Source organism: Mesoplodon densirostris, chromosome 16 (genome assembly GCF_025265405.1).
Source record: "Mesoplodon densirostris isolate mMesDen1 chromosome 16, mMesDen1 primary haplotype, whole genome shotgun sequence".
NCBI lineage: Eukaryota > Metazoa > Chordata > Mammalia > Artiodactyla > Ziphiidae > Mesoplodon > Mesoplodon densirostris.
This window is the reverse complement of record NC_082676.1, coordinates 19,396,674-19,411,354: the sequence shown is the minus strand read 5'-3', so window position 1 is coordinate 19,411,354 and position 14,681 is coordinate 19,396,674. Positions and strand designations below refer to the sequence as shown.

Genomic DNA, 14,681 nt, shown 5'->3' with positions numbered 1-14,681 from the left:
GTTACAAAGGAAGAGGACACTATGAGGGGCACTTGATCTGGGTGGGGAAGGAGGAGTCAGGGAGTGTGGAAGGGAGAAAATGGTACTAAGATTGAGCTTTGAAGCATTCACAAGAATTAATTTTTCTTAATGAATTAAGAATTAAAGTGTTTACCACTAGATGTGGTAGAGGTGATTTCAGTGGCCCATGGATGAACACTTTTTGTATTTTATTTGTAAATGATTTCATAGACATTATTATTTCATAGCTATTATTGCTTAGGATGAAGCTAAAGAAAGAAGGGGGATCAATTAAAATATTAAGTAATAATAGTAAAAGTGGTAATACATATGGAAAAAAATTCACAAAGGTCACACTTGAATTAAGCAGGTTATTCAGGATCTTGGCAGCTACTTTAAGAATTTTGAACTTCGTACTAAGATGAGGGGAAGTTTGCGGAAAGGGGATAATGGTTAGATCTGGTGTTGAAAGAGCACTTTGTCTACTGTTGCAGAGCAGCTTGTGAGAGAGCCAGAAAGGAAGTAGGGATCCCTGTTAGGAATGTATTGTAAGAATTCAAGCAGGAGATAATGCAGACTTCACAGGTGTGTGGGCGGGGGAAAGAGGATTGAAGAGATGCAATCAGCTGGACTTTTGAGAAACGGAGAGGAAGATGTCCAGGGTGGAGCTTTTCTAGCTGGGTGGCGGAGGAAGATGGCGAGTTCAGCCTTGGAGAAGCTTGTGAGGTATCCAAATGAAGATGTCAGGTAGGTTAGTAGGTTACGTATCTCTGACACAGTTTAACTTTAGTAAAATAGGCGACCTCACGGAGCTATTGTGTGAATTCAGAGCGGAGTACACAGTAGATGCTCCATAAACGGCAGTTCTTTCTCCAATTCCTCCCCCCTACACCCCATAGCGCGTTATGGACCCAGCCGGGTACAGAACCAGGTCGTGTTTACCCCGCGATCTGATTCCCTTTGGTCCCTACCCAACTCCTCTCCTTAGCACAATTCCTGGCTCAGGGATGTTTGAAGAATGAACGAATGAAATCAGGCCTCTTGTAACCCAGGGCTACATGTACCCGGCTGAAAACTGGAGCTAAACCAGACCTTTGGCGGGTTGAAAAATTAAAATAAATTTTAAGAAGTGGGCGTGAAATCATCCATAATTTGGAAGGTCTGGACAAAGGCTGGGGTGAAAGCTCCTCCCGCCAAACAGCGTCGGGGTCCGGTTAGCGAGAGAAGAATAGCTGGTGAGAGCTCGGGGCCCCTGCTGCCAAGGTATTTGCAGCTCCCTGGAGATCTCGGACCGAGCCCTGCCGCTGTCCCGCGGCGGCCTTTAAAGGCCCACCACGTGGCCGAGCTGCCGGCCCCAGTCCGGAGGCGGTGTCCGGGCTGCGCCTGCGCACTGCCTAGGGGAGGGATCTGGGATCAGAGAAAAGGCACTGGGAGAGGAAGAGAAGATTTCACAGGGTGGGCGGCCGTGGGCGGAGTCAGCTCCTTATGCAAATCACATTGGCGCGCGAGGGCTAGGGGCGGGGCTTGCGATGCAAAGCCGGGTCCACCTTTGGAAGCGCGAGGGGGCGGGTCCCGCAACCCTCGGCCTCCTTCCGGAGTCTCTGACGTCAGGGACGTCGCATTTAAAAGCGGCCGCGCAGGCGCAGTGAGCCGAAATGCGAACTTAGGCTGTTACACAACTGCTGGGGTCTGCTGTCGCCGCCAGCCCGGCAGCAGTCAGCCTCGCCGCCGCTGTCGCCGCCTCAGCCGTTCCGGGAGTCTCAGGCCCTCCCCGCCGCCGTTTACACGCGTCTCCGGGAGCCTCACGGAGCCCCCGTCCGCCCGAACAGGCCGGCCACGACCGTCTGCGTCTCCTCGGCGCCCCTCGCCGCCCGCCGCGCTCGCCGCCTCAGCCGTTCCGGGAGTCTCAGACCCGCCCCGCCGCCCTTTACCCGCGTCTCCGGGAGCCCCAGTCCGCCCGAACAGGCCGGCCGCGGACGTCTGCGACTCCTCGGCGCCCTTCGCCTTCCGCCGCGCTCGCCGCTCCGGCCGACATGAGTGGGGACCATCTCCACAACGATTCCCAGGTACTGCCCTGCCCGGCCCGCCCGGGCCCACGGCCCCGCTCCGACCCTCCACGACCCCCGGCGCAGGCCCCGGCCTCGGCCCGGCCGCCGCTTTGACAGGCCGGAGCCCCCCGCCAGGGGTGGCCGGCCGGAGGAGATCGGCTCCCCGGGCCCCGGGCGGAAGGCGCCAAGTTACAGTTTAGGGGGGTTGGCTGACCCTTCAGGCCGTTCCCGAGGCGCCCTCATCCCGGGGGGCGCAGGGTGGGCCCGGCCCCAGGCAGCGCGCGCTCGCCCGCCGCCCGCGGGGTGAATGTGCCTGTTGTTTCATAGTCCCTCCTTTTCTTTCCCCAGATCGAGGCGGATTTCCGATTGAATGGTGAGTGAGCCCCCTCCCCGACCCCGGTCCCCCCGGCCGCCGGCCCCGCGCCCGGCCCGAGCCGGGCAGAGGACAGACATGGCGTCCCAGAGACTAAGTCCCGGCTCCTCGCTCACCGGCCCCATTGTTCCCATCGGGCCGCCTCTGGACCCCCTTTCCGGGGATCCCAGCGCCCCCAGATCGCGGCCCTCCCAAGAGGGGGCAACGGAGACCCCGCGTCGCCCGCCGCCGGGCCTCTGGCAGCCTTTCCGGGCCCGGATTCCTCCCGGGAAAGTCGCCTTGTCGACAGTCGGGACTTAGTCTCTGCGCCATTTTCTTTTTCTCTCTCCTCTCCTTTCTGTGCCTATGTCTCTTTCTCTCCCTCCCTCGGCTCCTTCCTTGAGCTGCCCAGAAAAAGCTTTCTGCCGAGCAAAGCCACGTAAATCACAGACATCACCAAGGGGAAGGTTGGGAGCCTGAATTGTTACTGTTTTTTCCCAAAGAGAACTTTATTTGGGGTGTTATTCCCTCTTACTGCTTCTTGTTTGTTTCCTTTTCTGCTTCCAGAATGAAAGATACCCTTCGGAAACTGTTGATTTTTTTTTTTTTTCCTCCCCTTCCCTGGTAAGATGTTTATGGTAGGAAGTAGGGCGCTAAAGCTAAAGCCCTCCTTTGTGGAGTTCTTTATATTTTGAGATTGCTTTCCCCAAGTTGTGTTCTTTGCAAAGGTAGTGGTACCTGCCTTCAGAAAGTTTGCAAGTTCTCTGTTGGCCATCCATTGTAAATGTTGGGCTCAGGCATGTTGATTTTTTTTTTTTTAATTAAAGTATTACAGAGTAGAACTTCAGTGGGGCTGAGGTGCCTAAGGCACTGGTTTTTTTTTAGAAATGCAGTTTAGTTGTCAGGAGGAAAGGTTACTGAGCATCTCATCTGGCCTGGTGTATTAGGCTTTTCTCATGGGCTGTGGGGTAGAAAAAAAGATTTTATTTATTGAAACAAAGATGACCAGCACCCACCCCTGCTTCCTGTTCATTCTTTTTCAGAAGCCTCTGTTTTTCAGGAATCGAGAGCTAACTTGCTTTTGCCTGATCTTTATGTTTTGTACCCTTTTCAGCCAAATCAAGGCATTTATTCTTTGAGTATTTCCACTTCAGTTACCGAGTGAAGATTGCCCCAATAGAAAGCTCACCCTTCGAGTTTTCAACAATCCTGTTGAAGGAGAAGGTACCCTCTGTAGTGTGCTGGGAATTCCCACTGATTCTGATGGTACATAATCCTGCTTAGTTGGGTTTGGGTTCTGGGAACCTAGCCAATGGGAGAAGCTGATGACTAGGTTTTCTGATGTTGTAATCAGCAGTCCATCGTGTTAGCCTGCTCTACTGCGAGCAGCCTTATGTTCAGATTTTGAAGTAGGGCATCCAGCAAGAGATGGTACTCTGTGAGGAGAGAATCTGGTTAAAGTGTAGCATTTCTTGAGCACCTAATATATGCCAGGCACTGTGCTTAGTGCTAGAGCTGAACCTTTGGCCACGAAGTGCTGCTCTTGCCTTCAATCCAGTCTATCTGGGGGAGACATAATTAGTTAATTACAAGGTAGGTGCTGGGACAACTCTATACCCAAAATGCTTTGGGTGACTAGGGGATTTAATTTTGTCTGGGGGTGGGGAAATTTCTCAGGAGGTAGCTTCTGGGCTTGGTTGTCAAGACTAGGTGCTGAGTGTCAGGAGTTGGAGTATTTCTTAACTATGTTTAGTCAACCTATCAGGGTTTTAAAAGCGGGAAATGAGGCCCCTGCTGTTCAGAAAACCGCAGAGGGTAGATATGTTTCTTTGGGATGTGGGAGCACAGAAAGGATGTGGCAGGTGAGGATGTAAGAAGTCCTTTTGACCTCTCTTGGAGGAAGGTAGGATCTTAATACAGAATAAGTGTTCTTTTGACTCTGAGACTGGGCTGAGCAAGTAATGTATCTAGTAATGAAACAAAGTGTAGTCCTTTCTCCTCAGAAAGTTAACCTCCATGGTTCTCGCCTAGGTTATATAAAGGAACTGTTGAATATGTGACTGATTGTAGGCTGGGTAGGTTATTGCTCTTTAGTGCCATTTTTGTAGAGGCTGAAGTAAACCGGCTTTATTGACCTTTAGAATGTGTTTTTTCACTTGTAATAGCAATAATTGCTGGTACTTATTGAATGTTTACTGTCTATCAGGCATGAATCTCAGTTCTTTCCATTGGATCATCTAGTTTAATTTAATCCTTGGAAGAACCCTTATGAGTTGGGTACTATTATCTCCATTTCCATAGATAAGGAAACTGAGCCTTAGGTATATTTACTAGTTTTCCCAAGGGCAGTGAGTTGGCACTACAAAGCTCACAAGCTTAGCTACTATGCTATATATGATTCTAGTATGAAGAAATTAAAAGCTGCCTCATCTCTACTTTCTTACAGAGCTGAAAAAGGCAAGAGGGAAAGATTTGATAGTTTGTTGTTTGCTTTTTATCTAAACCTGCTCCTTCAAGAGAAAAAGCACTTTAACTGCTTCCCCACCACACTGAGGGTCTGACAGTGGAGTATTATCTTTGTAAATATTGTCTAGAAGAAAGATGTAGTATTAGTAGCTGTTTGCTTGCTCTGTTAAGTAATACATTAGTAACTAGTGATTGATTTATGTAATATGAAAGAGTTTTTAAAAGATAAAGATCAATTTTTAATTATGATCAGACAAGTTATTATTGATCTTTGTATTAAGAGTTTGCTTAAGCATGATTTTAAGTGGACCTAACCCGTCTTACAGATGAACTGTGCCAATAACGTTAAAACAAAACTCCCTCATTTGCCTGCCCTCGTCCCCTAAGAGCTAAAAGATTTTTTGCCTTTGGAGTTCATTCTTTACAATAGTTAAAACTGTTACTGTTCGTATAGAATTTAGAACATTCCGGATCATACTCAACTGCTGGGAAAAATCTGTTATTTGTGAAATGTATTTATATTTAAAGTATTGCTGGGAGTTTCAGGAGCAGAAACCATAATCTCTTATACCTAAGAGAAAAGGCTTCTTTTTCTAGGTGTTGGTAGCACTCATTGAAGTGGGGCTGAGTCATTAGCACAGTACTGTGCAGACTACTGAATTACCTGTAGTGTTGATAATGGTAACTATCAGGTTGGGGCTCAGTGGTCCTATTGCCGTTTCAAGAGCTTGATGTTCTTGCCCATCTCCTCTGGAGTAGTAGGGTTCTTTCCTCCCTGGCATGAGTAAAGTATAATGCTTGGTTTCATCAGCGATTATTCTCAGAAATGTTACATGGGCTCATTGTTTGGCATTATCTTGTGTTGATTCTAGTAGCTTAGTGGATTCAAACTGGATGATGGAATTAAATATCAATTGTTTCTGATGCTAACAGATAGTTATACTTCTGTGCTGTTGGGCACTGGTTGGGGTGGCAGGTGGGAAAGCTAATGATGTGGCTGTCTGAAAATTCCCATCACATTTTTAAAACCAAACTGATGGCACCTTCACATGAAATCTGGCATGTCTTCCTACTCCATCCAGAGACACTTAAGCTCTGGGCTCCAGTGTTGTCCTTCCTTCCACTGCAGCCAGATTTCTTGGGGGCACCTTTTCAGAATTAGTGAGCTGCTGTAGGTGAAACGGAGTTGCTTGTCAACATGTGCTTTTTAGATTACTAGCATGTCAGAACTCACAAACAAATTTTAGATTCCGACGTTACCGGTAAAACAAGAAAATCAAGTAGTTACTAAATCAGAAATACCTCATGGTTTAAAAAGTGAAAACTGGATAATATTGCTTGCTATAATTAACTCATACTTGTCTTTGGTAAGTAGATAAAGTAAAATGGAAAATAGGAAGTCAGGGTCCGTTCCAAAATCTCATTTTAACCAATAGTAGCAAAAAAAGAATTGAGTCTGGCTTTTTTCCTTTAACATCAGCATAATAATGGGGAATTGTGAGAATTTGAAGAGAGATTCATTAGTTCTAGGTGAGTCAGTATCCATGTATACAAGTGCCAGGGATTCTTAACATGTCTCAAAGCTTATATTCTAAAATTAGGCTGTTGGGGGGGTTTTGTTTGTTTTTGGCGTGTGTGAGGGCATGCAGAAAACATGGCTGACTTCTGAGCTTGTGAATATGTGTTGTATGTTAATCACAGTAACAGTTACCTGTTGCTGCCAATGGTATCAGACGCGATTCTGTTGTGCTTTCTGGGTGTATTTCATTTTAGGAACTTTCAGACATACTTCAGTTGTTCATGTTATTTCCTAGTAGTTGGGTATGAGTGCATACGTATGTTATTGGTCTTTAACAGCTTTTGCCATACTTACAGTGCAGAATACTGATTTTCTTCAAACCCGAAGTTATTTCTCCAGAAGTGTTTTGTGAGGGATTGCGTGTTTTCCATATGAAACTATGTTGAACTCCAATAAAGTTCTTGGTTCACTGGGAAAAATGGATTCCAATGTAATTATTTACTTTTGAATGAGGCTATGGAAATGCTTGAAATGAGTATTTGATGTGGGATCCTGAGTTAAAAAACTGTCTTGGAAGAAAGGTAAAATATGGTCCATTCATTGCGTTTGGAGACGGAAGAGAGTCAGTTCACTAACTTTTCTGTATCCTGTGGTTAAGATTATCTGACTGCCCCTTAATTATTTTTGAATTCATTAACTTTGCGAAATGAGGGCATTTGGGCAAGCAGTTGAGAATTTGGCTTCTTGAGGTAAAAAGTTTGGGATGGGAGAAGTTCCCAACTGGCCCTTTAGAAGTAAATGAGATACCGTGTTTAAAGGAGGCTTTTAGATTGTGTTTAAACTTTTAGTAGTAATAGTTGGAACAAGTCTTTTCTGTTTCCATGCCTTGTAAATCTGAAGTTTGTGAAGCAGCTTTCTATCCCCATGGCTTCAAGCCAGTAGCTAAAGTAGGAAATGTAAAATAGAGGCCATCGGTATCAAAGAAGTAGCATTTGCCAACCTTTGCCCTTCCCCCACCACCTGCCTATCTAGGTGTGGGCAGTATGTAGTATGCTCCGTGTTGATAGCATAGGGCCTGGGTACGCACAGGGGGATAAAGATGGGGGAGTGGTGATGGTGGGTGTAGCCTTGGCTTTATTAGGTGGGAAGAAACTTAGAGTGGAATATGTTAGATATTAATGGTATTTGGGGTAGTGTTGTAGGAAATGACTAATAGTTTGCTAAATGATTTTAGCAGCAGTAGATATTGTTTAAAATGATATTTATTCTGTATATTCAAGAAAGATTCTAAATATTTTTCAGACTGGGAGAGAAGTGACTCAAGTATATGTCTAGGGTATACAGATTGTAATATCATCAAGCTAGACCACCCATTGTCAAAGTTTGTATTGTGTCTTTATCTGTCATTTATGTCTCTAAGGTTTAGTTAAGAAAGAAACGGCAAGGGATATTGGCAACTTAAGTTTTAAATTTCTTTTTGGTTGGTACTCGTTTTTAATTTGTTGCCTTATATTTTTAGATCCACTCAGTTATCTCCCTGCCAGCTTTACCTTTCTGTACTGTTCTTGAGAATTTTTCTGAAATGTATAGTAAATATTTTTATTTACATCTCCCTTTTGCCCTCCCCATTAGATTGGGTAGAGATGCGTGCATCTCTGCCAGTCTCTGTTAATTCCTCTCTGAGCCTTTGAAGTTAACTTTGTTTCTGTGGATTTAAGGAACTGAAGAACTCCGTTCATTAGCATTCCTGAGACACACCTAGATAAGCTTCAACAAAAGGTGTTAAAGCAGTCAGCATAATTGAGCACTTTAATTCGCTTGTCTTTGTTGTTGACGTTGCTGAGAACAAGTTTAATAGATCCCTGGGTATTATGACATTTTCCTGTATTTTAAGAACAAAAACACATCCACCAACCCTTGGTCCAATATTCTTTGTATTTTTCTCAGCACAGCCTAGGAAAGATAGAGGGCAGGAACCTTCTTGGAGGAGATATCCTTAGCTATTTGGAGTTTACCAAAAAAAAAAGTTGTAAGTTGAAGGTTATTCCTACACCAGAATACACTAGAAGTGTACTCATTGCCCCTTAGTAAAAGTCCAGATTTTAATCTTGCTCCCAGATACGAATGCCTAGATTTATAAAGTTTTGTAGGCAAAATACGAGTTGGGCAGAAGACTGATCTAGCAGATTTCAAGATCAGTGGATTAGGGAATCTCATTGGCTAAGACCCCCTTGCTTTACCCAGCTCCTATAAGGTAGCCCCTTTATTTCTTTGTAGTCAGCTGTCTGAGCTCTTGCTTGGCAGCAGAAGGGGAAGTGGGAGGAAGGGAACTAATTTTGGGAGTTTGGTAGACAATATGTTTTTGTATTCATTAAATCTAATTGGGAGATTGGGATTGACATATATACACTAATATGTATAAAATGGATAACTAATAAGAACCTGCTGTATAAAAAAATAAATAAAATTTTAAAAATAAAAAAATAAATCTGAATTTAATGGGAATAGTACAGATTTGTGGGAAAACCTTCTCATCTCCCCCCCTTTTTTTAAATATCCTTTTTAAAAAATATTTAATTAATTTATTTATTTTTGGCTGCATTGGGTCTTCATTGTTGCACGCGGGCTTTCTCTAGTTGCGGCCAGCGGGGGCTACTGTTCGTTGCGGTGCGTGGGCTTCTCATTGCAGTGGCTTCTCTTGTTGCGGAGCATGGGCTCTAGGCCTGCGGGCTTCAGTAGTTGTGGCACATGGGCTCAGTAGTTGTGGTCACGGGCTCTAGAGCTCAGGCTCAGTAGTTGTGGCACGTGGGCTCAGTAGCTCCACGGCATATGGGAACTTCCTGGACCTGGGCTTGAACCTGTGTCCCCTGCATTGGCAGGCAGATTCTTAACCATTGCGCCACCAGGGAAGTCCCTCTCATCTCCCCTTTTTGGTAGCATACTGCCTTAGTCCAGATTCCAGAAACCCCAGTCAGGTGGTAATTGGTAAGCTTCTAATACGATGTCACAGCCGGGACGTGCCTGGTAGTCCAGTGGTTAAGACTCCCTGCTTCCACTGCAGGGGGTGTGATTTCCATCCCTGGTTGGGGAACTAAGATCCCATATGCCGTTCAGCGCAGCCAAAAAAAAAAAAAGATGTCACAGGCTGCCCTTAATTATATGCTCTTAGAGATAGCCTTAGACCCCTTATATCTTCAAGAGATGCTATGGTATTAAGGCTGGAACCAGATTGCTATTGAAGTAGGGGAATAAGTGATGAAGAGGGAGGCTCTGGGGAGATACAATGCTCTTGAGCAGCTGTGGTAAAATAGAAAGTTGGAGTAGAAATCAGAACAATCTAGATTAAGTCCCTGTTCTTACTATGAAACTTGCCCTGGCCGCTATACCTTGTTTTCTTTTTCTTTTTTTTTTTTTTATCTTTATTGGAGTATAATTGCTGTACAGTGTTGTGTTAGTTTCTGCTGTACAACCCTCTGGATCGTCAAAAAGCATCAAGCTGATCTCCCTGTGCTATGCAGCAACTTCCCACTAGCCATCCATTTTACATCTGGTAGTGTATATATGTCAGTGCTGCTCTCTCACTTCATCCCAGCTTCCCCACCGCCCCACCCCACCCCACCCGTGTCCTCAAGTCCATTCTCTGCGTCTTTATTCCTGCCCTGCCACTAGGTTCATCAGTACCGTTTTTTTAGATTGTATATATGTGCGTTACCATACGTATACCTTGTTTTCTCATCTGTAAACAAGGATGATATTTCTGTGCTTCACAAGCTATTGAGATTTAAATGAGTATATGAAGGTGTCTCTCTACCTACATTTTAAAATTTAAACTTTGATCAGACAGCTTCTGCTCTGAGATGGATCTTTACCTTACATGTTAGGTTTGAAGTAGTGAGTTGGTGGCTCTTTCCTTCCCTCACTGGTATTCTCTGTTAACATTTTAAATCTTACTGACATTTACACAGTGAAGAGTAACACATAACTAGAGTTAGTAGATAGAGTCTTTACCTAACTGAACCGCATAGCCTACGTGGCTCTCTTCTGACTATTAAGCAATCACCGTAAAATAAAAGATGGTGTTTCTATATCTAGGTTTGGGCTAAGTAGGAGCCAAATGTATACCTGGTTCTTACTTTTCTAAGAATAAGTGTAAGGCAAGGTGGTTACTGCTGAAAGAACTTCTTCCAGCAATAAAGGTGGGCTTAGAAATGAAGGAAGTGTATTGATGTGGGTAATTTCTCAACCTTTTAATAGAATTATGGGTTTTCTATTAAAGTCACCCAGAGCTTATACGTCATTTATACCTCAATTAAAAAAAAAGGATAACCAGGGATTTATCTTTTAGGTACATTTAATCAGTGAAATGCCTAGTTCATTATTTGTGGGTTTTTTTTTTTTTAAACCACAGAACTCAGTAGGTCTTCCATCATCATGGTTCTTCAAAGGGTACTCTTTTACTGCCTGCCACCCAATATATATATATATATATATATATATATATATATATATATATATATATATATATATAAAATTTTTTTTTTCCTGCATCAGGTCTTCGTTGCTGCGCGCAGACTTTCTCTAGTTGCAGCGAGTGGGGGGCAACTCTTGCAGTGCGCGGGTTTCTCACTGCGGTGGCTTCTCTTGTCATGGAGCACGGGCTCTAGGCGCATGGGCTTCAGTAGTTGTGGCACATGGGCTCAGTAGTTGTGGCTCGCAGGCTCTAGAGCACAGGCTCAGTAGTTGTGGCACACGGCTTAGTTGCTCTGTGGCATGTGGGGGGATCTTCCCGGACCAGGGCTCGAACCCGTGTCCCCTGCATCGGCAGGCAGGCAGATTCTTAACCACTGTGCCACCAGGGAAGTCCCCACCTCAATATTTTTAAACTGAGAAGACTCAAAGCACCTGAGAGTTACTTTTATTTTTCATTTATTCAGATGGTTGCTTAATGTGACCACCTCAACTTGCTGTGAAATAGTAATTCTTGGGAATAAGTGCCTTAGATAATAAAGCTTAGGTATGAGAATTTAGTAGCAAACTCCATGTTAACAATTGTGCATGAGTATAGGCATTTGGGGGATTCCATGGAAAAAAATTTTAGTAATGGCTCATAAGTCTAGGTAATGCTGATTATTGAATTGCCTTGAATTTTTAATTTGGAAGTACTACTTAAGATAAACCGAAGTTAGTTAGGGATATGTTCACTAATGTACATTAAATTTAGCCAAATGGATCTTAGTAGGGATCTTATACCATGGATCAAAAGGATTATCAGAGTAGCATCACAACAGGAACAGACTTCAAAATTAATATTCAATTAAAGGTAGTCCAGAGAAAATAATTTTGTAGGATCAAAATTACAGCACAGGGTCTAATTTTAAAGAGTCTCAGAGATGAAGTCTTGAAAAGATAAACATCTCAGGAACAAATGGTTCTTAAAGTACCTAGGAAAAAAAACAGTGAGAAAGTGAATATTAATACTGCATGGCTGTATTGCCCTCCGTATGTTAGAGTGTCAGAAATAGGATTGGGTTTAAAAGTCTTCAGAGCTTGGACCTCTTTCTCATATCATTTTTCTCTGATTAAGAATGTGAATAGCCTTGGGTGGGGAGGGGATCCACGTGTCTCCCCCCACCCACCGCCAAATCAGGCAACCATAATATAGTGGAAAGGATATTTCAATTTGAGCTCTTGCGCTTCTGCTCAATGGCGAGGTCTTTGGACAAGTTAATCTCTGAGTCTTAGTCCTTTGCATCTAAACTAGGTCTAATACTGAGGATTAAATAGCATGTGAGGATCACTTTCTTTCTTTCTTTCTTTCAATTTATTTATTTATTCATTTATTTTTTGCTGAGTTGGGTCTTTGTTGCTGTGCACGGGCTTTCTCTAGTTGCAGTGAGTGGGGGCTACTCTTTGTTGCGGTGCGTGGGCTTCTCATGGCGGTGGCTTCTTGTTGTGGAGCACGGGATGTAGGCTCATGGGCTTCAGTAGTTGTGGCTCACGGGCTTTAAAGTGCAGGCTCAGTAGCTGTGGCACACGGGCTTAGTTGCTCTGTGGCATGTGGGATCTTCCTGGACCAGGGCTCAAACCTGTGTCCCCTGCCTTGGCTGGCAGATTTTTAACCACTGCGACACTAGGGGAGTCCCGAGGATTACTTTAGTAAAGGTGAAAACTTAGAACAAAATTTTGAGTTCCTTGCCAGTCCTTAAATTAAAAAAAAAAAAAAAAAAAAAAAAAAATCACCCAAGCACCTTTTCAGAGATTGCTTCATTAGTCTTCTGTACAAAGGGAACGTCTTCAATTTCTTTAAATTTGGGTATTGTGAGATTTTACTCCAGGGGAGGAGGGTCACTAGGGAGCTTTGAACATGATACTGTTGCTGTGAATCTGAGATGGGCGGGCTCAGGAGGGTGCTGACTCGCCTTTACTTTGTGTCTGTGTACAAACCACTTTGTTTCTCATACCGCTTTGCCCTGGGGATGGTGCAGTATTTAAGAGATCTACTTAGGAAGCTAAAACATTCATGTTTAATTGCAAATGGAAACTTTAAGTTGCCATGTTCATTTATTTAAACATTCACAAAGTAAATACCTGTAGTGACTAGATACAGATGAACAATACAAACCCATAGGGCTCTCAGAAGGAACACTTTGAGGTTAGTAAGTTGCAGGTCTGTATTTTTACTTCCTCTGTTGAGATTCCATGTGTTTTCATCAGTGCAAAGGCTCCTGTCGTACCAGGTTAAGTGGGAACGGAAGGTACTTTCTGGCAGCTAATGCTTCACTATCAGTGAAAAAGAGTGATGTCTCCATTTATTTCCAATCCTAGGAGATTTTTTTTCTCTCCTTGGAAAGAATTGGAAAACCTAGGACCTTAGATTTCCAAAGATGTCCAAACTCATAACTGTTCTAGAAAAAAAAAATTTAGGATACCTATAAGCTCATTAAAACTTTTCCACCTGGAATAGCAGAATAAAAGTTTAGTTTTAAGTTCTGTGTATTTTCCATTATCTTTTTGTATCAGATACCTGTTTTGCATGAATTTTAGGAAATTAGTTTTCAGGTTTCCCCAAACAGGTACATTTGTCAGGGTGACGAGAAACGTTCACATTCTGTGCAAGAGATTCATATGACAGTAGCTAATCAAGTATTTGCTTGAAATAGTTTAAATCCTTGAATGCACTGCCTAAAATAAAAGCTGTGAAATCACCATCTTATTAAATTTGAAGAACTGAAATCTTAGAGGTTAGACTCAGGACTTAAAGTCCTGGGAAACTAATTTTATGAAACATTTCAAATATATTACTTATTGTTACTCCTTCCTAATCCATGAAGTGTCTTGATACGGGCAATACATGAAAGCTGTTAAACTCCTCAGAGGAAGGTTCAGAGTACATAGTAGTGTTAAGTATAGTGATTTGAACACTAGAAAACTGATTGAGACTAAACGTTAGCTTTACTCTGCCTTATTCTTACAATCAGTGTGTTTTCGCAGGAGTAGATGCAATGAGAGTAGTTCTTGCTATTTAACATCGAAATTTTCACAGTTCTAGTTAACCAGGAAAGAACAAAAATGGGGAGGAGGAATATAAATTGGCTAGTCTTTGTAACTGCTGGCTTGTTACACTTGACTTCCAAACTGAAAGCTCTCCAAGGCCACACAGCCCAGCTCTGAAAAGTCTCCCAGTTAGCTCCCTTAGCATACAGAAGTCCACGACAGACGAGGTGGGCTCAGTGGAGATTCAGCTGATGGTGGTTTGACCATAATTAATTACTCTTTCCACTTAAAAATCAAATCACCTTCTTCCTCCCTTGAGAGCAGTGTAATATAAAAATCGCACTTCCACAGACGTTTATAATCTTTTTACAGATGTTAGCACCCTCCTAATCTCAGAATGTCAGGAAAGTGGTCTATGAGCAGAAATGTACTTGTTTTCTCTTTGGGGAAACAGATTCTAGTTGGGCAAACAAGCTAAAAATTTTCCCTCAATAGTCCTGAAAATGTTATAGAACTTATTTAGGACTGGAGCTAACTTCTAGAATTTAGATGTCAGGTAGTGTTTGTGTTAAGCTCAAATTTTTAGGGGAAGAGTTTAAAGTTATAGTACAATATGATGAAATATGTCTATAAGTGACTGAAAACAGTGAAAGCGTTTGCATAAATAAGACGAGCGGACTATCAAACAGAATTCATCCTGATTGCACACGTGTAAATATGCATGCCAGTAGGTGCTGTTGTACAAAAGTGAAGATAATTTTGCTCAGTACATTTACTGAAAACTTGATTTTTTTTTTAAAGG

General features: G+C 43.2%; 1 protein-coding gene across 1 annotated transcript in view; it reads left to right on the top strand.

The window, feature by feature from the left end:
- The first annotated feature begins 1,667 nt into the window (after positions 1–1,667).
- The window catches only part of TOP1 (DNA topoisomerase I), an 84,481-nt gene continuing 71,467 nt past the window's right edge, over positions 1,668–14,681 (top strand). Inside the window, exons 1-2 of the mRNA XM_060078657.1 lie at positions 1,668–2,066; positions 2,397–2,421. Coding sequence (XP_059934640.1) covers positions 2,034–2,066; positions 2,397–2,421 — 58 coding nt within the window. The 5' untranslated portion in view covers positions 1,668–2,033. The remainder of the gene's footprint in view (positions 2,067–2,396; positions 2,422–14,681) is intronic.